We start from the raw sequence: 27,500 nt of genomic DNA on the forward strand, positions 1-27,500 counted from the left end.
ATCTTGACAACTGCATGGGTTGGCTGTCCTGTTATTTTGAAGATCAAAAAATGACTCATTGCACTTAAGGATTGTCTTGTTCATCCAGTGAAGGTTAGGTGTAAGTTTTCGTGGAAATTTAATAGTGAATGGAGCATACCCATTTAAGGTATTTCCCATATAATCAAGCAGCTTTTGCGGAGAACATGTTTCTGCTGATTGTCCACAAAGCAGATCCATCACCTTTTCATTGTAGCCAGGGAAGGTGACTTCTTTGCAGGAGTCGTACAATCCTTGCTTGAATTTCTCCGATACAAAGTAACTAATTTGAAAAATTGTTTTATTGTTAATAATCAAAGTTGGGTCCAAAAATAAAGACTGATCCCTGTCACACGTTGACTCACAAGAAAGCCTCCTCATGTTGTTCCAGCAAGCTGGGCAACGAGATGTTAGTTGTCTCATTGTTTGTAAGCTTGAGACCAGACTTTTTATCTGTTTAGTGTCACAGCAAGTACGTTGACCACGTAGCTCAGGGCAGATGCTGTTCAATAATTTTACACCTTCTGGATCCTTAAGCTCCTTTGCTGGTCCATTGTAAAAGCAGTTTTTGGGTTTAGTTTCACTTGTGCATTGGCCATACCAGACACAATATCCCTTTTTGTGATATTTTGCATACTCTTCGCTTTTGACCTGAAATGCAAAATAACACCTCAGACACTGTGTGCATAATAACAGAGAAAATTCAAGTCGTCAGTGGGTCCTGAGTAAACGAACACACCAAAAACAAAAGCAAACCACGGAGGAACATGACGTTAGCATAAATTTAAACGATGATCCTCAGGTTACTTTTTTGCCTATTTGAACAGACGCCGCTGGCCCCGACACTTGGTACATAAAGCATACTACAGGTAAACGTCTATGTCACTTAGGTTGGCTTAGTTTTTCTGCTACCCGTGACTATTATAACATGTTGTGCTCATGGTGGCAATTTGATTGCGAATATACAACTAGAGATTACCGAGACTATTAAGACTGACATGACATGATGAAAAGCATAGAAAGTGTCCAGAGAAGAGCAGCTAAATACATCTTAATGTTACCCTTCCAAACTGAATGGTCATACCAGGATAGACTTATACAGTGCAACTTACTACCGATAAGTTATTGACACGAGATGATGGACCTATCATTTTTATATAAAGCTACAAATGGACTTATAGACATTGACCGCAGTATTTTACCAACCATACGTAGGTCTGCAAGAGTAACAAGATCATGCTACCTATACTACCTAGAGATGTAGAACTTTAACTTACCAGCGTTCATTCTTTATACGTACAAGCAGGATCTGGAATTCTCTACCTACCTAATTCTCTTTCACTTGATTCGTTTAAAAACAAACTTTTTGAATATTATACAAATGCTCTCTTGAACATTTACAACCCGAACAATCCTAAAACATGGAAATTTGTTTGTCCTAAATGTAATATGGCCCGACCCCTTGTTAAAGATATAACTTGCTGTTTTTAACTATTAAGCTTAATATTTTTGTAATTCAGTATTTATTTTTGGAACCACATAGAGTGAAGAGCGATCATTAATTACAGGTTGAAGTGAGTTGGCAATGAAGTTGAGAATTGAGTCGTGTCTCCAGGTGAAGCGATCAAGGTAATGTTGACAACCATTCTAATAATAATAATAATAATAATAATAATGATGATGATGATGATAATAATAATAATAATAATTTATTAATTTATATTGCGCTTTTTAACATACAATGATCAAAAGCGCATCACAGTATTAAAATATACTAAATATGTACAAAACTAAATTAAACAATAATAAAGTAATTAAGCGCTAAAGGCTAAAAGCTAACTTTAAAAGATATGTTTTAAGACAAGATTTAAAAGTTAAAATCGAATCAATATTGCGCAGGCTTGTATGGAGCGCGTTCCACAGTGTAGGCGCAGCCCACACTAAAAGGTCTGTAACCAAAGGTTTTTTCATTTTCTCAGCTGGATGTAATAGAATAATGCTAAAATTGGAGCGCAGTGAATAACTTGCATGCTTTCTTACATTAATTAAATAGCTAATATAAGCTGGTGCCATACCATTTAGTGCTTTAAAAGTTAAAAGTAAAATTTTAAAATGTATTCTATACTGAACTGGCAACCAGTGTAAATCATGCAAAACGGGCATAATATGATCATATTTGCGGCTCGAAGTTAGTAACCTGGCTGCAGCGTTCTGTACCCTCTGCAGTTTAGATATTTCACAGTCTGGAAGTCCATAAAGAAGGCCATTGCAATAGTCAATTCTGCTTGTGACAAAAGCGTGAAGAACCATTTCTAATTTATCTTTTACTAAAAATTTACTTATTCTTTTAATATTGTGGAGCCAGAAAAATGCCGCACTACAGGGCTTAGAAATATGGGTAGACATGACGAAATTGGAGTTAAACCAGGAGCCAAGATTGCGTACTTCAGACACAGGCTTAATGTCAATTGTGCCAACACGGATCGTACAAGGATTAATTTTCAACAATTGCTGTCTAGATCCAATAATAAAAAAATTCCGTCTTATCATCATTAATTTTTAATTTATCCTGGTACATCCATTTTCTTAAGTCACCAATGCATCTTTCCATGGCGCACAACGCCTCTGCCTGATCCGTCGGACTATCGGGCTTAAAAGACAAGTAAAGTTGAGTGTCATCAGCGAAGCAATGAGCGTCGGGTAGGTGCGCTTGTATTATCTCGAAAAGCTTCTTTGGATTTATCTTGGAGTGAAAAGTGTCAAAGTCACCGTTAATATAGCCAACAAATTGTTGGGCTTGATTCACAGAACAGTAGTCTTGTCAAACCAGAATGCATTTTCTACGGTATACAAATCTCTTGTACGCCGCCCAGTTCTTGAATACGCTGCACCGGTCTGGAATCCGCTATATTTATCTAAGGATATACTGGCGTTACAAAAAGTTCAGCGAATAGCTTCTCGGCTTGCTCTAGGGCAAAAACGTGGGGAGATGGAATACGAAGATCGTCTAAGGAGGCTGAAGTGGCCGACACTCCATACGCGTAGATTATATATTTCTTTAGTTGAATGTTACAATATCGTTTTTTGTATAAGTTAAACTTTGACGACCTCTTTGAGTTTACCAAGAGCAATTCAACCAGTGCAAACCACCCGTATGAGCTATACGCTAAGACAGCGAAGTGCAATCCATATAAATACTCTTTTTCTTTTTAGAATTTGTGTGGAACTGGAATAGCCTACCAGTGTTGAGGCTGGGAGCCCGAGTCGTTTTGAGGGTGCACTGAAACACTTTTTAGATATCCATTAGCTAACTATAACTATCGCTATTATTGATTGTCAGTACGCAACTCTTTTGTAGATAATTTTCAATTCCATGTTCTATATATTTTATCAGTTGCACATGCATAGTCTATATATGTTTTATACTTTTATTTAGAGAAACTTCATAGGGTCGAACTCTAGTTTTTCCTTTTCAAGATGTCCTTTTTAATTACATATATACATATATATATTTTGGCATCTTGAATAAACTTGTTGCCTCGGTCTTTGTCATTGTCATGTTTCATGATTAATTTCTTTTAGCTGCCAACTCACAAACAGTGTGCTATGCCGAAGACTGAGAGTGAGTATACATCATCAAATGGGTTTTGCAACCCCTAACAATGAAATAGATAACAATAAAGTAGGTAACACATACAAGATGGCAACAGTGAGAGCCTCCTGGAAATGAGGGCACATGTTTTCTTGTTGCGAAATATAACTTAAGGTCCCTTGTTGGATCATGAAAGTAAATGGCCAGCCTGAATTTCCCTTGTTCCTTTAAACTCCATGGTAGCTCTCAACAGGTGATGGGATAGAATTGGAAATAGGTAGACAGGTATTGTCGTTTGAACGTTGCCGTAACTGAAGACATCACTGCACTGTGAGCTGAGCAGTCTCATTGGTTGCAGACTGTTACGATGAAACCCGAACTAAACGACTCGGCCTTACTGCATTGTGAAAACGTAATTAGATCCATTCAGAGGGCTCATGTGTAAAATAGACCAAATTCGATATATGAAGGGTGCGTTCGATTGACCGCATTCCGGAATAGGAATACATGGAATATAAAATAGAAATCCTTCGTTTTTACGGAGATTCACATTAAAATTGTCAAACATCTGCTAAAATGCTATTATAAACATATTTTTATTATCCTTGCTACTTCGAAATGCGCCAAACATACCGTTTTAACCATTGCTCCGCGTATTCTTATTCCGGAATAGGGTCAATCGAACGCGGCCTAAGATTCAGTCATAAACAAAAGGCATCATCTCGAGGCTCTGGGGAATAAATAGAAAGATTTGTATGAGTTTATTCCCCAAAGCCTCGAGATGATGCCTTTTGTTTAGGACTGAATTTTAATATATCGAATTTGATCTATTGGTGCATTTGTGTTTTAGTATTGGAATTGCTTGAGTCGAAGGAACAAAGACAATCTCAACGATTCGAATACTTGAACGTTACGAGATTTTTCAAGCACGCCGTAACGAGTTAAAGGTGTTCTGCAAAACACCACAGGCCACATAGCTAGCGAGGTGACGTCGAGAAAATCGGCTAGGCAAGAACAAGGATGCACCTGGATTCATGAAGAGAGAAAATTGTAGGGTCATCCACCGCTCACATTATTGCGCTCAGCGATGCGCCACATAATTTGAATCCAGTGAATAATTGGCAAGAATAGACCTGTCGTGAACGGGTCTCGCGACAAATAATCACACGCTTGATGCAATTTTAAAGTTATTTATTTTCCGACGATTCTGGCTTGACACGTTGTCTCCGAAACTCTCTTCTCATACAGTACACAAAAAAGGTATAAAGTTCACCGAGACTATATTTCCAATAACTTACAGTTTGAGTTTCAAAATCACGCAATGTAACGCCAACGTTCGCGACAGACCTTTTTGGCTTCTACATTTTGTCAGTTCTCAATGCCACGTGATGTTACTCAAGGGAACAGTTACTTTGAAATTGCGTCATATGTCCGTGACTGTGTAGGCCTTCTCACAAAGAGTCTCCTAAACTCCGCTCTATAAGTCAAGATAAACAGGTTCATTTTCCCTAACCTAAAATAACGCTAGCCTTTACACTTATTTTGTTCTTGGAAATGGGTAGTGCGCGGGAATATCTCCCGGCGCTGGTTTCCGATCAAAAGGACTGTATATCTTTCTGTTTTAAAATTGCGTTTTTATTTTACTCAGTTTCAAAGCCTACTACACTCGTTCGATCGTCATTCAATCCGGTCTAAAAGCCTTTACATCAATAGCTATGATGCAATATCGAAATACGATAACATTGCGGTTATGCTATCATAATACTAATCCTCATCTGGCCCATGACGACTCTTAAGGCCGGATGCTATCATAATACAGCCACTAATATTCTTGGCTTGCAGTCACGTGACCTCCGGTACAATTTGCCATTTTCATCCGCCATGTTGGGGTTCCAAAACCAATATGGCGGCCAGTGTGTTGACCACGTAGTCACCTACTCGTGAACCTAATAAACACATGTAAATTTTACCCGCGGTGGAACCCCAACATAGCGGATACCCAAATATGGAAAATACAGTGACGTCACGTGCAAGCCAAGAATTTTAAAAAATACAACCTGAATTTACGGAAACTCTGTTTCATTAACATGTGTTTGTTATCTACCATTCACTAATTAAGGACGTTCGCGCCAAAATCTTCCTACGGTGAGATTTTCTTCATTTCTCGCCTAGAGTTAGGTCATAAAGTACTTACTCCAAAAATGAAAAAAAAAATGGGGGTCACCGACTTTGTTTCGGAGAAAATGGCAGTGGAAAAATGCCTTAATTTCGAGAAATCGGTCATAATAGCGAGATGTAGGCTCATCTGCTCATCCATCGAAAATCATAAAAATAAACTGTTGGAGTGAAAGTTTCCGTGCATAGGTTTTTAGGAGTGAGATTTTTAGATAATTGTATGCCGCTAGGGATGTGGTAGAGTAGAGTTCATCCTCGACGAGCGTTTTCGTAAGCTCTATCCGTTGCAACCACTACCAGAATTCGATGGCACGAGGAAAGAAAATGTTAAAAAAAGATAACTTCTTACGGTGAGAATTTTTTCATTTCATCATATTTTGTAGATAGTAAGTAAAGTAAGTGATTCATGATTAAAAAAATAGGGGTCACCGATGATCTGAACGAGTAAAATTGATGTGATTTTGCAAAGCTCTTGGAAAAGTTCGTTTGTCACGCTTTTGCGTGACCTGTCGGGCAAGGACTGGAACCCAAGAGAGGATCGATCGTTGAAGAGATGAAAGGTTTTTACCGAAAAAAAAACCTTTCTCGAGGATAGCAACGAAGTTTTAAGAAGGGGTCATCTTCATTTGGTTGGTGTATTGTATAATATCTCTCCATTGCCGTCATGCTCATCCTCTGGAGTGTGTTTTTTTCTGAAATTCAATCGCTGATTGTTTCCACGCAGGTCCGCACTATTCAAGCGGACGAGGACGAAAATACTGGTCAATTAATTTTCACGAAAGTAAAGGAAAAGAGCTTTAAAAACATGCATTCACTTTGAACTTAAGTTCGTAGGGTAATAAAAACATTAAAAAGAAACAGCCCCATTAAATTTACGCAACGGTTCGTCCTCGAGTTTTCCAAACTTTCAGCCACTAGTCTACTCGATCAGCTACCTTTTCCAGAGCTTTTCCATCCTCCCGCTCACTTCTCTTTGAAGTTTCATGATGATTCGGAAATAAATGTGCCATTCTTTTGCCGGCCTGGAATTTTTTCCTCGGCGTTTTTATCGCCATGTTATTTTAACTGATGCTTGAAAAATTTGTATGAAAGTCAAGTAGACTAGTGCACGACTGATAAAACCTCGCGAATATCAGTCGTGCAGTAGTCTACTTGACTTTCATAAATATTTTAAATCAATTTTGACTGATCACGATCTTCTCTGATCCAACGCTGTGCAAGACTTATCGTCCACGGTTTTTGCAAAGGTTTTAAGACCTCAACTTCACTAATGCTCGAAGTAATGCGTGACATATTACAGTCGCGTTACCTGCGCAGTAACGTTGCGCACAAACAATTAGCGCGAACGTCCTTAAATACACGTCACACTTTGACTTGTGTTTAATACGTTGCAATGACTATTATCAGACAGGTAGCAAGTGCTTAGACTTATATCAAATTGAGACATTTTAATACGTAAATTTATGGACATTAACGCCATAACAAGATGATCCATTCTGTGCACACATGCAGAACAACGTCCCGCTACGTTGTAGCCCAATATGACCATAGCTGAAGGAAATGATGGGGACATGACATCTGGCACAACCAGGAAACTGTCCATCAAACCGTTTTAGTTCAATGTACCGCAAATTTAGTTCAAGCAGGACTTAATATAATCAGGGGCACCCAGCGATAATCTTCGGTGAAATATGTGTTCGGGAGAGCCAAACTGTTCTAAGAATTTCGGTTTTAGGTTGCAAACAGCTAAAGATTTCTTTACTAATATCACCTAAGAGATTCGGCAACCAGGGAAAATTAGTCCCTTCCGTTTCCGGAAGGGATAGTTTTGCAATTTTTGGCACTTAAAAAGGTCATCTACGAGTTTCGGATGAGCAAATGGTTCCCTGGAAGGTCACGTTCACAATTTCTGAAATGAAGATTTCAATCCCTAAAGTTTTCGGACACTTCAATTTTCAGCTAACAACTAAGATATCCGGACAGATCAAATTCTTCTGTGTGATAAAAACAAATGTCTCTCAAAGGCTTTTGGCTTAATTTGTTCGTCGGGTGCCCCTGTCTTAATTACATCTCATTGTTTAGTTTGACTACAGTACAAGCTGGGCACTAAGCGCAGCCATGCCTTTTCACGGTTATCAAGCAATCCTTAAAGAGGGATCCTTCTGAAGTTTGAGAAAGGACGTCACTTTGGGCATAACCCGATCTAAGATCCAAGCACGGATAGATAACATAAATCACAAAACGCAAAACTGAAAAAAAAGGTTAAGAATCGGTGCGTGGACAAAGTAATTGCGGAAGCTCAATATTAACAGCTATTAGATCTAAATAACGTACAAGCAAACATCTAGTTATTACGCTGAGCATCGATTTGAAAACGATTTCAATGGGGTTTCGTTCTCGAGTTTTTGGTGCGGCTTTCCGAGATCTCGATTGCTTCTACTTTCGATCTCCTTTTGGATCATAAACGGTGTTTAAAGAGCTGTTCCTTCAAAGATAAAACGATACATTGCACACTGTCTTTGTCAAATGAAGTTATCACTTGCTCTGAGATTAAAACATGCACTTCGACGACAAAAATGCTTACCTGAGCATCGAACAATATGGCCAACAGAAACACGAGCATCGCCGAACGAAGCAACATGACTGATCATCAAAGCTTATCAAAGACGACTTTGTAGCTTCCGAAACTGCGTCTCTCCTTTTCTTGAACAAGAATTGTCGTAAATTGGGGCTACACGACAATTTATTTCAACCACAGGATTTTTTGAGATAGATTAGCAGTGACGTCAGTGTAACCTGTGGAACCAGTGGAACCTGTAAAATGCCGGGACCCCAAACAATGTTTTCCTTCTTTTTTAAGAAGGCGCATGCGTTCTGTACCATCGTATGATTAGTGGTGTGCTTACCACATGAAGGAAAGCAAGAGAAAAAGTTGCAAAATATCTATATCTCATCGTTTTTTGAAATGTAATGGCGGAGCTGCGAGTAGTGAAGGGGTTAATTAATCAACCTCGTTCCCAGGGTCTTCTCGGCTTTGAGGTTGACGGGTTAATTAATTAACCACAAATGGCTCAGGGGTCGATTAATCTTACCAAGACGGGGTTTATCTCAGTGCTTGACAAATCGGACTTGGTGTGACGAATAAACTTATGAAAAGAGACATCATGTTAGAATACGTGCTCCAATATCATGACTTAACTAGCCAACGTAACCACATATATAACCGCAACGCTTTTAGTAGTTTAATCATGTGTTATCTATACGTTAGTAGAAAACCGCTCAGGAAATAACCGTAGTTTGTATAATGGTATTTTGCCAAATACGTGAACTTGATTAAAACTGTATATAGATCACCCGCCTTTATTTGAGCATATAAAAGAAAGCATTATATTCAGTAAAAATCAGTTGTTACTCCTACTTGTGTGCGATGCGTATGTCCTTATTGTGAACATGACGACATCAGTAAACCTAACACATCAGTTCTTCTAAAAGAATCCAAAAACCAACGAAATAGGTTGCTCGGGAAACAGAGTTGAAAGCCTTCTTAAATTGCATCGTGGGAGGGGGCGTGCGCAGAGCAAGAACTCAAATTGCAAGAAAGCGGTATACCAGAAGCTGAGCTTCCTAAAGCAGAGGAAACGAACGTTGAATAAGGTCAACACTTATTTCCATCACTCAAACTGACATTGGACATTTCGTAACAATTACCGGCACGACGCAATATCCCATGTTAATATTGACAAGTACCGCTCTGAAAAGAATGAAAACAGGCAGAATTACAGCTTTAGCTCAACAAGAAATAGCGTTTCTAAGCTATGCCGCGCTGATCTACAGTATTTAGGTCTAAAAATCCCGTTGAAGACGGTTAACGTTCAATTGTTTTGCTGGGTAGTACTATTTCAATACTCTAAAAAAATTCGATTTTCCTGGAGTTTGTCTCGTTAGTCTAGTGGATATCGGAAACTGCAAAGTGAAGCCGTCGATCCGGGCTCAACTCTTTGCCTCGCCTATTGTGAATCTTCTCAGATTGTTTAAAATCTTTGTTTCGTTGAAGTAGGTTTGAAGTCTAAAGTAGACTGTACGTCGTATAAGTTGAATAAAAAGGGAAATGTCAGTTTGAGGGAAGGAAAGAAGTGATCCTCCCCCCCCCCTCCCCCCCCCCCCCCCCCCCCGTTGAATGATGATGCGCGCGGGCGCTCAGCCCTTCCAAATCTCCATCTTCCCGATAAAAGGTAAAAGGTAAAGTCGCTTAACGTCGATAGTTCCTTCAGCTACGAGGCTGAGCCTGCTGGTATGAATGGAAGCCGACGTTGCGCCCTTTCTGCGAATTTCATCACAGAACCTACGTAGTAGGACCCTGGGTATATACTCCTGTCGAGTACTCATTGGCTGTCCTTTCAGACGACCCACGACCAACGAGCTTAGCACCTATCCCGTTCTAGTTCCCAAGAGCCCGTTCTCCTTTTGACCACAGCCAAAAATACGCGCATTCGCGGTAGTGGTTTAATGGTGAAACCGTTCACGACCGATGTTGTTCAAATTTCTGAGAAGGCACAGAAAAGCCGGAAGTCCGAAATTGGCGGAGTTCTTGCTTTTTGTTGTGGCCAAAAAAAAAAGCGGACTCTGGGGTGATATAATTTTTTAAGGATTAAACCACTGCAAAAACCGTGTACTATCAAAACTTGCTCTACGTTGGATCAAAATAGATCGTGACCACACCAAAAAAAAACTTTAAAATAGAAAATATTTTGCAAAGTTTGGTCAAGACAACGTGAACATAGGCGTTGTTTCTTTTTTGCAATATTTCGGCTGGCCAACACCAGCCTTCTTCAGGTTTATTGAATGGATAAATGCTAGTAACAAGATCTTTATATTTACCGGAAATGACATAAAAAGGCTACGTGATGTGTTATAAAAACGGAAATGCATAAAAAAGAGGAGAGAGAATAATACATGATAACAAGATGAAAAAAACAAAAGAAAATTAAAAGGTAGCTAAACTAAATTACATTTCATCTCTTCTGCCTTTCTGATGGAGTCACGACTAGGCTCGACTAGGCTCGTGAGGCATTCCTCATACACAGAGGAAAAACACTGGAGCCTGCAGCCTTTTGATTTTCTTTTGTTTTTTCATCTTGTTATCGTGTATTATTCTCTCTCCTCTTTTTTATGCATTTCCGTTTTTATAACACATCACGTAGCCTTTTTATGTCATTTCCGGTAAATATAAAGATCTTGTTACTAGCATTTATCCATTCAATAAACCTGAAGAAGGCTGGTGTTGGCCAGCCGAAATATTGCAAAAAAGCAACAACGCCTAGGTTCACGTTGTCTTGACCAAACTTTGCAGGTGATATAATGGTGAAGGAAAATAATGGAAAAAGCCAATATTTCGAAAGAACGCCATACATTGCTTTGTATTTTAAAGCTTTTTACAAATATTATTCATCAATTATCTTTAAAAAATGCGTGGTTACCCCCAATTTTCTTTTTGGTTTTCAATAACATTTGTTAAGATCTACATCCCCATTTCCTGCATAATCATAAACCGGGGCAAAAATACCTTTGAATTAGTAGGCACCGTTCTTAACACACTCCAGTAAAGAAAATATGTGAATACGAGCTACCTGGACCGGTCTATGTCCCTCATATCTACACTCACCGGGCTTTAAGAGATCCTTGCGATCCTCTTCAACAACGCTGTCGCCGAGCGCAACGCGGACGGAACTACTCTGATGCAAAAAAAGGTAACAACTCGACTAGAAGTATACAGTAAGAAAAACACATGAGCTAGTTTGGTCTCAATCATTTAACAAGTATGGTGTTTCCGTGGCTACAAAATTTATGCGATGACGCTTTTAGGTTGCCTATCAACCTTCCTCGTTACTGAGCAACGCCAATTTATAATTATCGAAACGGCAGAACATCTGCATGTTTAACTGTCTTTATCAACAATGAGTTATTTATCGTTTGTGATTATGTTCGTTCTTTCTTCTTTTACGACTTATAAAGCTTGTGTGATAGGTAAGTTTTTTTTATTTTATCTTTTATTTTGGTAGCGTTTGCAGTAATCATTACGTTGGGCGCAAAAAGGGCGAGTAGTATGCGAAAACAGAAGGAAAGTTTGGTTAGGGGTTAGGGTTAGGGTTAGGGTTAAATTTACAGCTTGAACTACTCAAGAGCTACTTAAAACGAAAGCACCAAAATTACTGTTAGACCTCCTATATAGTAGTTTGTAAGAACTTTGACTAAATGTTTAATAGAAATAAGACATTAAAATTGCCAGAGAACGGAAAAAATCTGCATATATATGAAGCTCGGCAGTTTTAATAAGATATGCGCTGATTAATATTTAATGCACTCGCTACATTTCTAAACTATAGTCAGTCAATGCACATTCTAGATTCGGTGCGACTAGGAACAAGTGCTTCGGATACCGACAACTCAGTTATATTTTGGGATAACGTCTTCGGAGCTGTGGTCGTTATTGATGCACGAGCCCTTAATTACGCGACCAGGACCTATCTGAAAAAAAAAAAGATTTGTAAGGGTCCGTTTTAATTATTTTGCATGTTTTTTTTTCGTTTAATTATAAATGACGCTATTAAAAGGGTATGGCTTTCTTATGAGTCCATCAATATATTGCCTGTAAAAGGATAATAGGAAGGACTTATCTACCAGAGTAACATTTTATCCTAAAATGATCTCTTTTCCTACGTCATCACCGCATATCTGCTCTGAGAACGAAATCCTCAGATACAAAATCCCTTTCTTGACTCATTTACTTCTGCGTCAATATTTGTTTTGCATAAAGCAGGCTAACTAAATCTGTTCCTTGATTAGTTCGCATTTTTGAGCGTTAAAATAGAATTTTTGGTCGTATGTTCCTAACATCAAGTCGCATATTTTGACGTCCCCCATCCATGTACTAACTCCGCTGGAAAGCGTTTCATTTCAGTGAACGTTCTCGGTCTTGGAAAGCTGTCAGAAGCTTAGAGCACACGCTTAAGCTTGTGGTGAAAGTTGTAAATGATCAACATGTCAGCCTTGAAGCCAACTGTTTCTCGATTTCCTTTTATTTTCTTCAATCGTTCTGGGTTTAGTATTTTACGGAACCACATGTTTTCTCAGGGCGGTATCTAGCAAAGATGTCTACCATGGCACTGTAATTATTTAAGATACCAAACAATATCGCACACTATTAGAGCTACATATTACGCAAGGAAAACTTGAATCTCCTGAAAAAACAAAACGCAGCTCAGTTGACAGTTATGGAAAAAAAACACTGTCAATTTACTGCACTACCACAAGTACGTAATGCGTTCCTACTTTAAAAAATATCCCGCATCTCCTCCATCTCCTCAATTCCCCTTCCCCTTCCCTCCCCAGCCAAAAATCCCGTATCCCTACAATTTTTTTACCTAAATATCCCGTATCCTGATCGCTTCTCGGCATTTTGGCTAAGATTAGTTTCTCGGCCAAGGGCTCCGGTCAAGTACCATTGTACTACGTACGGTACTTTTTTCAGTGCCATAAGAGGCAGGCATAGAACAGTTTCCGCTCTGTGTTCTCTCGAGAAGCGATCACTAGGGTTTTTTGGTTTCGTTTTTGATAGTTTTTTGTTCAGCTTGAGTGTAGAATCATGACGAACTTTTGTAGTTTCTGAGAACTATTTACTTCTTGTAGCTCTTGTTGAGTTTTGAATCGATGATAGAGAGAGTTTTGGCGATTTGAACCGGGACTGGACTACTGGATTTAAGCTTTTTTTCTTAAGGAGATTTCAAGTTATTGCGGAACGTTTGGTACCAAGTTACTCTAATACTGAAATCAAGATTATGGAATTGTAAAATTAGAACTTTGCACTGGACTATAGAACACGCAATTGCGGAATTATAGATGTTTGAGCATTGAGAGAAATAGAGTACAGATGTTGTCTTCTGGTCTTCGCCACGGCAGATTTAAACAGTTTTCAAGGAAATAAACCAGGATTACGAAACCGGACTTCGACTACAGGGCCCGGTTGTTCGAAAGCCGATTAACTTAATCCAGGATTAGCGTAAACTTTTCTTTCATAGACCGTATTCATAAATGGCGACCATGAAATTATTCTTTTGTCCTTGTGCCAATCATCCTCACTAGCCTCACTTTGGAGCAAAGATTCTTTTGAATTTTGTTCGTGCTAACGAGGCTAGTGACGATGATTAGCATAAAGACAAAAGAATAATTACTTAGCCGCCATTTATGAATACGATCTATGTTTTCAACGTTTTGGTGAAAGTTTCCTTTGCTTATTTTTGTTTTTCAAGGTTGACTTCTTCTAATGTAAAGTTTTACCGAATATCAGCCTTGAATAGCATTTGAGAGTAGAGTATAAAACTCCTTTGTTAATTTTTAACCAGAGATTAGCGTTAATCAGCTTTTGAACAACTGTCCCAGGATGATAAGTTGTTGAACTGTGATTTGTAATAAGTGTTTCGGATGATTTAAGACTGATATTGTAATTTTTGGATGAACGGAGTTAAGGAAGCAAGTAAAAATGTGGGATTTGAATAAAGTCTCCTTCAAAAAAATAAATAAATAAAATTCCCGTATCCTGATAACCCGCTAATAGGGCTTCGTTGTTTGCATTTGCAAATTTTATTAACATTAACAATGAGTTTTTACAACAAACAACTTCAAGTTATATTACAGATTTATCTTTCTGGTAATCTCTAGCCATTTTCCCTGTAGTTTACCTGTAGTTGAAGTTCACGGTAACTGGACAATTTGTGTTAACTGTTTGCGTATTCCAAGGATACGTCCTTGTAGGCGTATTGTTTTCTTCCAGGGGCACCCAACGTCAATTTTCGGAAAATATCTGTTCGGAAAACGATTTTAGAACTAGAATTTTCGAAACCTTTGTTGAAAAATTTCTTGCTCGCCTGCCTGTCCTAGGATTTTCGAACATCTAAAAAATGGTATAATTGCCTATTTTTAATGGATTTTTACCCTAAAAAGGTCACCTAGATATTTCGGGAGCTTTTTTCTGGCTGAAATTTTCGAAAATGTAAGTTTTGATCCCTATAATTTTCGGATCACTAGACTTTCAGCTAGGAAATCCGAACAGATGAAAAATTTTTAGGGGATAAAAATATGGCTATATCTACCGTTTAAATACTAAAATGCGTTTAACAATGCTATGTTTAGTGCTTTTGAACTATATTGCCATTGGGTGCCCCTGTTCTTTTAAAACTCATGCGGTTCAAGAAAATTCATTGCCAAACTGGTCAATTCCAAAGTCACAATTTCATTCGAAAAACCGATATCGTACTCATCGCTTCGTGATTCATGCGATATCGGTTTTTAGTATAAAATTTACCGTGGAATTCACCAGTTAGGCAATGAATTTTTCTATAGAAGAAAGCAAAGAACTGATGAATTAATTATTAAAGCAGAAACCGGAAACATCAAAACGCGGGCAATTCGAAACCTTTTATTTTCACTAACCCTACAAGCAGTAAGGCTAAATAACCTGTGAGCTCCGCTTTTAGGCTCGGCTAAATCTATATATTATATCGTCAAGGTTGTCGTTTTGTTGTCGCTGCTGAAAACACCGTCACATCAGTATGACGTTGTAAGCTTGTGATCATCCTTCTGTTTCAATGAAGAGCGTGTTAGAGGATTATCTTCGAAACGTACGTTAAGTTACAACATAATACAGCTAAGCTGCGTGGCTTCTTATTGTTGTCTTTAGTTCCACAACCCGTTGTCTTGTTCCCTCTTAATGCCACGTATGGTACAAGCGACATCAAGAACCGTACAGCCCCTGGGATCCCTCATGGGGTTAGTCTAGCTCCAGGTCCCCATGGAAAGGAAAGCGGCTCGTATGAATTTTTCGGAAATTCAAACAGCTACATCGAGTTTCCCAACAGCCCAGGGGGAGCATTAGATGTACGATACTCCATGACAATGCTTTGCTGGCTGTATTATGACCCTCAAGGTGGACCACAAGGACCTATCTTCAACTACAAAATTGGCAGTGCCCAATATGGAGTCCATCTTTGGGTATACGACAAGGAATTGTACGCGAGGTTCAACAGTCGTGATTTCACCGAGCAAGCTTATTTCAAGCACACCTCCTTAGTAGGTGGATGGAAGTTCGTTGGTGCGTCCTATGGCAATAACACTGGTGAAATAAAGGTGTGGGTTGATGGAGCTCTGGTAACATCAGGAAATATAGGAGCTGGTGTGGAACTAGGGACACAAGAAAATATCAGAATGGGAGCGAGGCTGAATGGCCAACGATGTTTTAAAGGCAGGATCGCCCAGATGCAAATATACGATGTAGCATTATCCCAAGATCAAATAATGGAACTACTGAAACAACCTGAGGGTGAGATAAATCTTGTCAATATTTAACAATTATAAGCCCACGCGCAAGCGCACTGGATGTACGAAGACGTGTTTGACAATTACAATACGCGAAACTCCAAGTTTCGCTCCGTTTGTAATACTAGTAAAGAGGTTGGGATGCTACAATCTTGGACAAATTAAATGGAACATTGAGACCACCCCTCCCCCCAAAATCAGTGATGGGAAAATGGCGCGTTTTGGCCTTCACGCACCTTCATCCTTGATTTGGGGGAGAGGGGGCATTTCTGTTCCATTTTATTTTGTCCAAGATTGTAGTTTCACGGCGACGGGGGAAAGGAGATCTGAAAAGTAGAGTCATAGGCAGGAGTCGAACCTGCGACCTCCGTAATACCGGTCGGATGCTCTACCCATTGAGTTAATAATAATAATAATAATAATAATAATAATAATAATAATACATATGTAATAATAATAATAATAATAATAATAATAATAATAATGATAAAAATGAAGATGATAACGATAACGATGACGATAACGATAACGACAAAGTGACGATAATGATAATGATAATGACAATGACAATGACAATGACAATGATAATGATAATAATAATAATAAAATTTGTTTACCTCAAGTGTCTTTAGCGCTGAGACACTAATTGGGGTCAGAAATCAAGTATAATCAAATCAACACATAGTAAACCGTAGATTGGTTTTTGAGGAGAGAGGAAAATCGGAGTACCCGGATAAAAACCTCTCGGAGCAGAGAAGAGAACCAACGAACTCGACTCACAGGTGACACCAGGTGACACATTGGTGGGAGGCGTGTGCTCTCGCTACTTCTCCATTCCTGCTCCTTAGGACTCCTGGGATGCTATTACAGGTCGTTTATCTACAATTCTGGTCAAAACTGTTAGGACAATTCCCACTTTTTCCCCTCCCCCCATTACAATGTTGATTTTTCACGGTCTCCGAAATCAAGATCCGTTCATCAATCGCTCGCATGTTTCAACATTGTCTGGGGGGAAGGGGAGCTCGAAAAAGCCAGCGAAAGAAGAACACGCGTTGCTCATACAACTATGACGGGAAGCATGTACAGTAGATTTTCTACTTTTCGCCCAAAATTTGACCCGAAGTCTTTTGACCCGGATTGTAGGTCCCGAATGGACATTGTGTTCAATTCAATTCAGTAACTTAAATTAATTACGGTAAAAACCTCAGACAAAAATGAAACTGCAATTGCAATATCTCCCGCTGGTCTGCGGGCTCTAAAAAGTTATTCGCTAACAAACTTTCAAATGAAAATGCATACATCTAGAGTTGTATTAAAGAGGTTGTTTTAAAGGTCAGGGGCCTAGGACTAGTGGTCAGGAGCTCATCATTGACTAGTCAACGCCTCCTGTAAAGGTTTAGTCGAGGTGGAGCATGTGTACAACGCATGGGTCCGAGTTTCGTTTGAGCCTGGATTTTGTTTCAGACTTCAGAGCGTTTTTCAATTGAGTGTCGTAAAACAAATACCAAAGTAATTACCTCTGAGGGCCACTACTTTTTCAGTGATTACTCTATAAATAAAGTTTAATATTATTATTATTATTATTATTATTATTATTATTATTATTATTGCTTTGATGATCCATACGATGTTTTTGAAATTCATATTTAATCAATACATGTTTCGGATGAAACATCATCCATCGTCAGTTGACAAATGAGAAATAAACTAAAGTTGAGCAATAAATAGTGTAACAAAGTGAGATATAACATGAATAATTAAGGATGAAGGCGAGAACAGAATAAAAACATCCAACCACGAAACAAAACAGAAAAAACCAAACTGTTAAAGCTAAGAAAAGAAACTAATTAGTATGAAAGGGATAAATTAAGATGTTTGACTTGGGAATTTAAAGATGGCTGCTCCCAAAGGATATGCATGGCTTCTTTGATTTTCAATTGGAAACGTGTGGAAGCAGAGTCGAGGATTTTAAAACAGTCTTCTGAACACCGGGAGCGACAATTTTCAGAACCTCTCAAGTGCTTAAATATGTGGGAATGTTTGTCGGAGGCGAGATGTTCACGGATGCGAGTGGCGAAGTGTCTATTGGTTTCACCAATATAACAGGCATTACAGCCTGCACATGAAAACTTGTAAATGACTCGCGATCGTAAACCCGCAGGGATAGGATCCTTCGCCCCAAACCAACTCCTAATTTTAAACGGGGTGAACACCAACTTAATTTGCAGCAACCTGGTTGGTGTTCACCCCGTTTAAAATTAGGAGTTGGTTTGGGGCGAAGGATCCTATCCCTGCGGGTTTACGATCGCGAGTCATTTACAAGTTTTCATGTGCAGGCTGTAATGCCTGTTATATTGGTGAAACCAATAGACACTTCGCCACTCGCATCCGTGAACATCTCGCCTCCGACAAACATTCCCACATATTTAAGCACTTGAGAGGTTCTGAAAATTGTCGCTCCCGGTGTTCAGAAGACTGTTTTAAAATCCTCGACTCTGCTTCCACACGTTTCCAATTGAAAATCAAAGAAGCCATGCATATCCTTTGGGAGCAGCCATCTTTAAATTCCCAAGTCAAACATCTTAATTTATCCCTTTCATACTAATTAGTTTCTTTTCTTAGCTTTAACAGTTTGGTTTTTTCTGTTTTGTTTCGTGGTTGGATGTTTTTATTCTGTTCTCGCCTTCATCCTTAATTATTCATGTTATATCTCACTTTGTTACACTATTTATTGCTCAACTTTAGTTTATTTCTCATTTGTCAACTGACGATGGATGATGTTTCATCCGAAACATGTATTGATTAAATATGAATTTCAAAAACATCGTATGGATCATCAAAGCGATATCTTACTTCGTGCTGCTAAGAAGTTTTGGTATTATTATTATTATTATTACTTCGACCAATCACAGCGGGTGCAAGCAGCGCAATGGATTAATCCAAAGTCGTAGCAATTCCATGTAACTGCTCAAAGCGCATGAAAATTTGCGCGTGCAAGTCGCAATTAGTTTTGGTTTTCCTTCCCATTGGTTGATAAACTGGCACGAGGTTTTTAAACCAATCACTAAGTTCAACTACAATAGGCCATTTCCGAGTTCATGTGTGCCTCCTCCTCAAAGCGAGTCTAAGTGCGAAGTTTTTGTGATGGTAATTAGTTCTACTTTACATATGAATGAAAACTAATTTTCACAACAAAAACTTCGCACTTAGACTCGCTTTGAAGAGGAGGCAGACATGAACTCGGAAATGGCCTATTTCATGGAACTCCACAAAACGAAATGGAAGCTACTTAATTAACCCACTTATGAAATGTCTGACTTGTTGATATTCTCGTCTTCAAACAACGATTCCAAACAAAAAAACAAAAACTGAACTGGGCTGTGAGAAATAACAAGGATAAGATTTATGCGAGGGTCAAAGGAAAAAGGATTTTATTATAAACACAAATGAAATACCAAGTGAGCTTTCGCGCGAAAACATCATAACATGTTATTTTCACACGTGAAAAGATCACTGTTGCTACGGTTACATATGAAAATTGCGCCTTCCGATGCCTTTCGTGAAATGACTTAGTATTTCATTTACATAATAAATTCGCTGAGCTCACCACAGACAGCCCAGACTCAAAGGGTGAAAAATTCTACGAATTTGTGTGGGAATCTCAATAACAAACTAAAAAAAGATATTTACCCGAAAAAGTTCTCAATAAAAAAGCTGTACTTTATTGTCGTGGTCACTTTCTCGGTTTTTGTGTGGTTATGCAAGCTCGGTTTTTCTCAAAGCTGTTTTCTTTCTCCTAGAACCGTGTCGCTATATGGAATTCAAATCCGATGGTGCCTTTCAAAGCAGGCGACTGGTGAGTCATGTGATCCGTACAATTGAAAACATCGAAGGGGATTTTTGCGAAGCCCTCTGTTACATGGAAGACAACTGTGTCAGTTTCAATATGAAGATCATAGGCGAACCAGGCGCATCATCAACAACTTGTGAACTCAACAATTCCACTCACTACGGACATCCGGGCGACCTGCAGATATGGGAGGATTATTTTTACCATGGAATAATGGCAGTAAGTAGCCGAATAAGCTCTTCCTGAAATTAATGATCAGCGTTGATTCCCACTTTTCTCTGAATTGGCAATTGTCGTTACTTTAGTTCTTCTAGAGTGTTCCAGAACTTCTTAGCAGAGGTCTCTTTTCTTCTGCGTTCGCTGGGCTGACAATTACAGGAAAATAGACCTCTGCCATGGCTCGAAACCCACTCTGATTGAACCACCGTCAGCAATCTTGGACGGTACTCTTCAAACCGCATGGCCCATGATATGTTTGCTGACTGTGATTTGAGCCCGTTGTGTTCCGCGCATTCCTTTACAGTTATTCTGCTGTTGTTAAGGGGGGAGACTCTTAACTACAAACCTGTTGCTAAGGACGATCACATTGCTGGTCGGACTGCCGCCAAAATGACGGGAAATATAAAATTGTGAAAAACCTTTGTCTGTTGCAACAACGTTTCGTTTTCTTGAGGTTTCTGGGTTAAGCTATGGGCTAAGCGGGTTAAAGGTATGCCCAGGCACCAGAAAAAGGCAGTATTGGCTTCTTCAGCACTGACAAAACGGTGGGCTAATCGGGAAAATTTGTTTTCGACGCTTTCCACTGCCGACACTGCTACGCAGACCGAAACAGCGGAAAAAAATCACGACGCATGCGCTGATAGTTACCAGTCTGAAACATTCAAAAAGAACAAAAAAAGCCTAAAACTCGATGGAGCAACTTCTTCGGTGATGTTTTTTGGGCGATGAGAAAAGATCAAAACATTCTCTATAATCCCACGTATCGATTTTCCGTTTTATCTCTCAACACAAACGCAATCAAACAAAGTGTGTTAAAAACTCCTTCAAAGCAGGGTAATTTTCGTCATAAGCACAATTTCAACAAATCCTTACGTCAAGACGTGCCAAACAATGCTCTCCGAACATTGGTATTGTATTCATTATTGTAAGACGTTAATAATTTGAGTTTTAGCGCTTTTTCTGCCGTGGTCACGTGACTTGCCAAATATGGCTGTCGTTCGAAAAAGTACAAGACACCTTCTATAGAACATCTGCGTCCAAAGGGATTGTTCTTTGATATTCAGACATCAAAGATATGACGGGTAAAAGTTTTACATAGCAACAGCTTTGTAGTTAAGAGTCTCCCCCCTTAAGCGTGTCTTGTATACGGCTGGCGCGCCTGAAATTTGATTGACCAATCAGGATTCAGCAGGCGGGAAAAACTTTACTGTCCAAACTTCAATGAAAGTTAACAGGAATAGCATTGAAATAAGGTCATTTATCTCACTGGAGATAGCATTAAATATTCAGGAAAAAGGACTTATAATTTCCAAAACCATGTCAGACTGTAAAAAGTGAAAAATATGAAACATTTTGTTTCTCCAAGCTTGCAATTTGGCGTCAAAAATTGGTCATCGGCTCCGGCATGGAAAAGCGCTCGTAGTTCGTGGAGTGTCGCCAGGTAGGATAATAGCAAAATATGCGATTCCTCGTCAAATTAAACCCCAAATTCTCAACTTATAAACTATTAGAAGAGGTAAAGCAACTTTAGCATTGCCTTTATATGTATTTTTGTTAGCTTTGGAAAAAAAGGCTATTATTGCGTCGTTTCGGAAGGACAGCCAAATTTTGACTGCCACTCGTACTGCGGGCGCAGCCGCCGTATGCAAGGTGAGCCCACACAACATGAAGTGTCACGTGACGATTTGGTCGCTACGTAACCGTCGCACATGCTCAACACAGCGAGTTTTGAGTTCTCTTTGCCTAGCGAAGGCAAAACAAAAGAGACCTCTGCTAGCAAGGAATTCCAGAACGTGTGTAGCTTAGCAACTGAGGAGAAAAAACTTTATATCCTTAAACTAGATTCCAACACAAAGCCGCTACTTTATAGCCGGGGCGACTTCATCACGTCTCCTCAATGAAGATCCAGAGACCGATTTAACACTACGACAAAAAACAGTCAAACAATTTTACGTCTCGTATAAAACATCACTGCCGGACAATGACACAGTAACCTATTGGATATTTCACTTTTCTTGCTCTGCAAACAGACGGTTAAGCTAAACGCAACTTGAGCTAGCTTGATCGTAGAAGTGCAGCGATTTCATTAAGGAGGCCTGATGCATGGGCCAACCTTTGTTCGTCACATGAATCACACAAATTCCTTTGCAATGCAAAAGCTCTTCAAAAAACAAGAAACAACTATGAAATTTCGCGATGGACCCAAAGACTCGGTCGTGGGATAAATTTTACTGAGCTCAGTTGTGCGGCGAATAAAATGAAAATCTCGAAAGAACATAGCAAAATATGTCTGCTCAAGAGATCATGAGGTATAAAACCGTTTAAACGTAAATGGTTCACGAGTCACATGAATACAACTTAGACTCGGGTTATACTTTTACTTTTCTTCAAGAATCCTTGCGATCAGCGTCTTTGTCAAAACAATTCAACCTGTCAGGCAGGATTCACCGAGAGAGGTTACCGATGTTTGTGTGGCTCTGGATTTTGTGGTGAACACTGTGAAACTGGTACGTGGATAGTAAGATATTAATGACATTAATTAAGAGAGGTTCAAACTACCCTGTATGGTGGTTTTTTCATGAGAGAGAGAATTTAGTACCACGAAAAACGAAAACGGAAAACGAGAAATGGAGTGAAGCTTTAATTGAGCGAATGTGAGAATGATATACCAACTTGGGTGGTTGGTTGGCCGCATCTCAGATATGCTGTAAGGCGACTTGCGCGATGCAGGTTATGAGCTATGCTGTCAGTTGTTGTTGTTGTTGTTTGACTCTGTAGCTGCGTGATGCAGCTCGAGTCAAAGACCCATATTTGTAATGTAATGTAATGTAATGTAAATCTTTATTTAGACACGGAGAATCATCAGTTAAGTTAATAATTAAAAATTAAAACTTGTACAAAGGCTTTACATGATTGCCGTGTGGGAATCCGATATCTCAGATACTTTCTTAATACCCCGTTTAAACTGCCCAATAGAACAAACGCTTTTTAAATCTTGGTGCAAGTTGTTCCACAAACAGGTCCCGCTATAGCAAAAACTTCGTTTTAAGTAATTAGTATTTGGCTTGGGCAGCGAAAGCTTTCCTTCAAGATTTCTTAGGTTATAATCATTAACGTGGCGTTCAGTGAAGAGACATTGAAGATAGTCTGGGGCAAGTTCATTCAATGTTTTATACATAATTAAAGCTTTCTGCTTTTTACGATGAAGAGACAGCTTCTCCCACCTAAGCATCGCGAGAAGGAGGTTGGAGCTCGTATCAAAAGGTGATTGAGTAATTACTCTGGCAGCGCGATTTTGTAATTTTTGTAATTTATCACTCAAACAGCCACTCATACCATCCCAAACCGGGCTACAGTAATCAAAATGTGGTAATATTAAAGCATTATAAATTTGAACTGCAACATCCGTCGGAATAAAAGGTCGTACACGTTTCGATGCACCAATGGCTGAAGAGACTTTCTTGCTTATCTCGTCAACGTGTTTAGACCAAGAGAGTTGTGCATCAATGGTAAGACCCAGAGATTTAATATGGTCAACTCTCTTGATCGTCCTGTCATCGATACTTATATTAATCTCTTCACATTGGGTATTCAATCTCTGCCTGGATCCGATTATCATTAGCTCAGTTTTGGCCACATTTAAACTTAATTTGTTGGCTCTCAGCCAACAGGTAAGATTGTTAAGTTCAGAAGTCACTGCTAGTTTAAGATCGGCTACCGTTTTTGCAGATAAGGTTATACTGGTGTCATCAGCAAATATTCTCGGCGCAGCAACCCGCAGGCAGTTAGGGAGATCGTTAATGTACATCAAAAAAAGCAAGGGACCCAGGATGCTACCCTGCGGTACGTCACAAGTAACAGTGCTGGCAGTTGACAGGTTTCCATTTACATTACACCTTTGGGTCCGATTACTTAGGTATGACTGAAACCACTTAGCAGTTGCCTGGTCAGCACCAAAGTAAGACAATTTACGTAAAATAATTTCGTGATCAATTGTGTCGAAAGCTTTTTTAAGGTCAATGAAGACTACTCCGTTCAGGAAGCCGTTGTCGATGTTAACAGACCAGCTATTTGTCGCCTCAAGCAAGGCCGTTAGGGTGCTATGTAAGGAGCGAAAGCCCGACTGACAACTTGATAAAAATTGATTGTCATTTAGGTATTGGTACAGTTGATCGTAAACAATTTTTTCAAAAACCTTCGAGACAACCGGAATAACGGAAATTGGACGATAATTGTTGAGGTCCGATTTTTCACCCTTTTTAAACACCGGAGTTACCCTGGCCATTTTCCATTCTGTTGGATAAATCCCAGTTATAATTGACTTTGTAAATATGGCGGTCAGCGATGGAGTAACAATACTAGCAGCCATTTTCAACAACTTACTTGGGATCATATCGAGGCCAGTGGCTTTCTTTTCATCAATATTCCTCAATAGGTTAAAAACAACGTCGAGACTAGGAGTTTTTAGATGAAATGCTTTATCAGTGTGTGAAAGGTAACACTCGGGATTTACTTCTGCAGCAGGAACCTCTTGGGCTAGCACTTGGCCAATATTTGTGAAATGATCATTAAAAGCTTCCGCCATATCGCCAGGACTGCTTATTGTTCTGTTGTCAACTTGGATTTCTAAGATATTCGTCGACTTGCTAGTGTTACGTGAGGTTAACTCGTTAATGAGGTTCCATGTTTTGCGCGGATTCCCTTTGCTAACTTTCAAGTTATCAGAAAAGTAGCGCTTCTTTGCTTGTTTAATTGCATTATTTGCTAGAGTCTCCAGTGGCTCACTGGTTAGAGCATCCGACTGGATCACAGAGAGTCGTGGGTTCGAATCTCACCTGGGGCTCAGATTTTTCCGAGTTCCCAGTGCGTTCTATCAACATTTCATTTTATTTGAAACTTTAATTCTAAGCTTTTAGCGACCCACGGCGACTCGGAATAGACTCCATTAATTTGGAGTATTTAGTTAACAAAAAGCTCGGAAAACTAGTCTTTTTAAACAAAAAAGACGCCCTACATAAAATGAAAACCCTTACTTATCAAATTTTGCAAGTCAACAGAGAGTCAAATGTGAGTTCGTGAATGGTAAGTAGTAAGTTTTGAACGATCAATAAGCATGAAACCTAATTTTTCCTTGTCTAACTTATCGAAAATGGTTTTGGCGTTCTTTTCAGTTCCCACAAAAAATACTACGTATATGGGAAACGTGAAAATGCTTTAATTTAAGTAGAAACGACAAGGGGCAAACGCGAAAAATGTCGGGAAATTTATGGGCGCGTGGTCACTTTTGGCTTTCGTGTTTCGCGTTTCGCGTAAACGTGTTACTAAATCTCTCTATTGCTGTTCTTTATTAGCTTAGAAAACTCTTGCCACACTTATTTCCTCAACCAGTCAGGTCAGAGGTAAAACAAAATAGAATCTGAAAACATATTAGTGATCTGTGTAAGAAAGCCAGCCTCTCTCTCTCTCTCTCTCTCTCTCTCTCTCTCTCTCTCTCTCTCTCTCTCTCTCTCTCTCTCTCTCTCTCTCTCTCTCTCTCTCTCTCTCTCTCTCCAGATTCAGATAACTCTTTAATTTCCTAATAAAGCTAATTTATTACCATACTAGAAAAAATTTGGGCTTAGAGGGAGTTCGTTCCTTCCCTTCCAATGTATCCTGCAAGTTTGTTGCCGATGTTCCAATCCCCTAGCCAACGCGTAGAAAAGTTGGATTTTGCTTCAAAAACAGCTGAGTTCGCACATCACAGTTAGGCGCGTATTGCAACATGTTTCTTTGAAAGCATGCCAGAACAGGACTTTTTGATATTCTGATCAACGGCTTTCAATTCTTACAGTCGTTATCGATAGTTCGAAAAAGTCAACGCAGCTTTGCTGACCTTTAACGAGCGACACATGAAGTCGGATGTGCTTCAATCCATGAATTTGCTTTGCTCATCTTTTCCCCTCTGAGCATACGCTAGTTTAATGCCAAGAACAGTCAATTGCATGGTTTCAATGTTTGTTTCTCTGTGTCACTATGGTTACTTGACACTCCACGAGATCGAGGCAAGTTGTTCGGTCGCACCAAGATTGGGCAGAACCCTGATATATCCACTGGCATCCGTGCCCGAATATTGTGCGTTCTTCCTTCGTCGGAATGTAATAAAACATCCATAACGCCGCGTCCAGCGTACTACCGTCTCGTAGGTTGAGCTTAGTGAAGCCAGGAACTCGAAACGATGTAAGAACGTTTTCTTATGATCGCCTATAACGCCCAAACAGAGGAGAACACTTGTGTGAATTTACCAAGCTTGTATAATTGGTGATTAAGACACATCATTATATGGCTAGTGTTTCTGGCCGATATAACGCTCGCTCTGATTGGCTGTTAGCCATATAGAAATCAACTTAATAATCTCGACCGTTCTGTCGTTAAAGCAAAACTCAAAGCTCGGCGTAGCTGTATTGACCTCGCTGTCGCTCGGTCAATATGGCAAGGCCTCAGTTTGAGATTTTGCTGAAACGCCCTCACTCTCGGTTATTATTTAACAATTATTTGCCGAAGGCGAAGTGATTATCGGTGAATATTCACCGATACTCACTGAGCCTGAGAATGAGAATTAGTGTTATATTCACCGCGCTACCCAGTGAATATGACATTTTGGAGGCGCGGCTGCTAAGCACATCAAGCACTTTTCGTGCCTTTTTATCTTGTTTTAGCACGTTGTTTTGCACTTTCTTGATATTCACCGCTGAAAATTATACTAAAACAATTATTCGCCGAAGGCTCAGCGAATATTGGGAAATATTTACCTCGACTACGATTCGGTAAATGTTCACCAATATTCACTTCGCCTTCGGCGAATAATTGTTAAATATTCACCGCTGAAAGTTATACTAAAAGTAGTTATAGAGCGTTTTCACTCACGTGACCAAAATAAATGCAAATTTGATGAAACGAAAGAAACTATTTGCATAAAAATAGAGTTCAACTCCCAGAGGATTAGTTTGGAACACCATCTTTGTTTTGGAACACCAACATGGCTGCCGTGACGTCATTTGAAAACGCTCTATTTCTGATTTTACGCGTTATGCAGCAGTGTTAATTGGAGAGTCAACATTTTCGGTGTTAATTCATTTAATTGATTGTTGCCTTAGAAAAAAGAGTTCCATAAACATTGCTTTGGTATATTACGGAAAGCATTTCAAGATCTGAACTTTGTAAAATTTAATTTTTTTTTTTAAAGTCAGGTAATTATGTTCTACGAACTCATGAGCTACAAATCATACAGGAGTTATAATT

At 39.3% G+C, this 27,500-nt stretch overlaps 2 protein-coding genes across 5 annotated transcripts in view; one reads left to right on the forward strand and one right to left on the reverse strand.

Annotated features, from left to right (window-relative positions):
* The window catches only part of LOC138032111 (NPC intracellular cholesterol transporter 1-like), an 18,805-nt gene extending 7,248 nt beyond the window's left edge, over positions 1-11,557 (reverse strand). The window contains exons 1-2 of one of the 2 annotated variants that reach the window (XM_068879703.1): positions 11,448-11,557; positions 1-669 (exon numbers count right to left, since the gene is read on the reverse strand). The exon at positions 1-669 is cut by the window's left edge and continues 186 nt beyond it. In XM_068879703.1, the coding sequence (XP_068735804.1) occupies positions 1-441 (441 nt within the window). In that variant the 5' untranslated portion in view covers positions 442-669; positions 11,448-11,557. Of the gene's footprint in view, positions 670-8,369; positions 8,607-11,447 lie in introns of those variants that run through there. The other variant, XM_068879702.1, reaches the window with a different exon arrangement.
* Positions 11,558-11,714: 157 nt separating this feature from the next.
* LOC138032110 (uncharacterized) overlaps positions 11,715-27,500 on the forward strand; it is a 22,549-nt gene continuing 6,763 nt past the window's right edge. For 2 of the 3 annotated variants that reach the window (XM_068879700.1, XM_068879701.1), the window contains exons 1-4: positions 11,715-11,809; positions 15,519-16,157; positions 19,954-20,222; positions 22,615-22,729. In XM_068879700.1, coding sequence (XP_068735801.1) covers positions 11,740-11,809; positions 15,519-16,157; positions 19,954-20,222; positions 22,615-22,729 — 1,093 coding nt within the window. In that variant the 5' untranslated portion in view covers positions 11,715-11,739. Of the gene's footprint in view, positions 11,810-15,518; positions 16,158-19,953; positions 20,223-22,614; positions 22,730-23,951; positions 24,066-27,500 lie in introns of all 3 variants that reach the window. The other variant, XM_068879699.1, reaches the window with a different exon arrangement.

The sequence above is a fragment of the Montipora capricornis genome, chromosome 14, assembly GCF_036669925.1.
Source record: "Montipora capricornis isolate CH-2021 chromosome 14, ASM3666992v2, whole genome shotgun sequence".
NCBI classification, from domain to species: Eukaryota; Metazoa; Cnidaria; class Anthozoa; order Scleractinia; family Acroporidae; genus Montipora; species Montipora capricornis.